The following is a 1,143-nucleotide window of genomic DNA, read 5'->3' as shown; positions in this document are numbered from 1 at the left end:
AATAGTAATAAAATATTAATAAAATGAAATAATAATAAAGTTCAGAATAACAGAGATGTGCTGATCATTGTGAGCGAGCGTGTGTTAAAACTTGTTCTCACCCAGAAGACGTCGTAGACGAACAGCCCCCCCAGCAGGATGCAGCCGGTGCTGACGTTGTTCAGGTGGAGCAGCTCCACTCCGTTCAGGGCGAACGCCAGGCCGAACAGGTTATTGGCTATCCAGTGCTGTGATGTCACAAAACGCAGTCACGTTGGTGGCCGTTTGTGCCGTGACGTCACTAAATGTTGACGTGGCATCATAGAGTCCAGACGGGTTTTAAAACGTCTGGGATTGATTATCTTTCACTGTGACATGGTGGACTGCTGCCCTGTGATGTCACGAGGACAGACGTCACGCACAAAAACAGCCCATGATATTTAACCTTTGAACTTTACCTTTTTGAGCAGGTACCAGACTCCCACCACGCTGCTGATGAGCAGACACACCAGGTTCTTGGTGTCAAACTCATAGTTGACTATTTCTGCAGAGAGAGAAAAATTTTAAGTATGTTCATTTATACACTTAGTACTTGGTCAGGCTCCTTTTGGAGTTTCGGTTCTAGTGTTTCTAATATTTTTAATTTTTTCTTTTTTTCCCTTTAATTTTTTTTTTTACATTTTTCTTGCTGTAAGCCATAATTATAAAAATTAAACATTTTAGTTTATGTAATGAGTCTAAAATATATCAAATAGTGACTTTCTTAAAAAACCAACAGAAAATATTGATCTTTTTCACAATATTCAAATTTTTTGAGATGCACTTGTATATAACCTGAGGACAACTGACAAAACAGATTACAAAGAATATGTTTTCCTTTAAGGATTTCTGACTCCACCACGGTCTGTGGACATGAGATGAATTTGGGGTGTTCTTCACAGTAACTGTTATTTTTAATTCTTTCTACTGAAGAAATTGTCCAATTAAAAACAGTTTCCAGTGAGAACAACAGAGATTTTGTTCCTTGTTGAAAGACATGTTGAACATTTCAATCAATCTGACTGTATTTGTATAGCACTTTTCATACAAGCAGAACTGTAACACAACATGCTTCATAAAGTCTCTCTCACACACACACACACACACACACACACACACACACAC

General features: G+C 38.2%; 1 protein-coding gene across 1 annotated transcript; it reads right to left on the bottom strand.

Moving 5' to 3' along the window:
* Positions 1-101: 101 nt before the first annotated feature.
* On the bottom strand, positions 102-542 carry LOC121940464 (minor histocompatibility antigen H13-like; the record flags this gene model as incomplete). The annotated part of the gene is made up of 2 exons (XM_042483237.1): positions 102-227; positions 438-542. Coding segments are annotated over 2 exons (231 nt in total), but the record flags the coding sequence as incomplete, so codon positions are not given.
* Positions 543-1,143: the final 601 nt, after the last annotated feature.

Source organism: Plectropomus leopardus, unplaced genomic scaffold (genome assembly GCF_008729295.1).
Source record: "Plectropomus leopardus isolate mb unplaced genomic scaffold, YSFRI_Pleo_2.0 unplaced_scaffold8761, whole genome shotgun sequence".
NCBI classification, from domain to species: Eukaryota; Metazoa; Chordata; class Actinopteri; order Perciformes; family Serranidae; genus Plectropomus; species Plectropomus leopardus.
The sequence above is the reverse complement of the archived record's forward strand: the minus strand, read 5'-3'. Positions and strand labels throughout refer to the sequence as shown.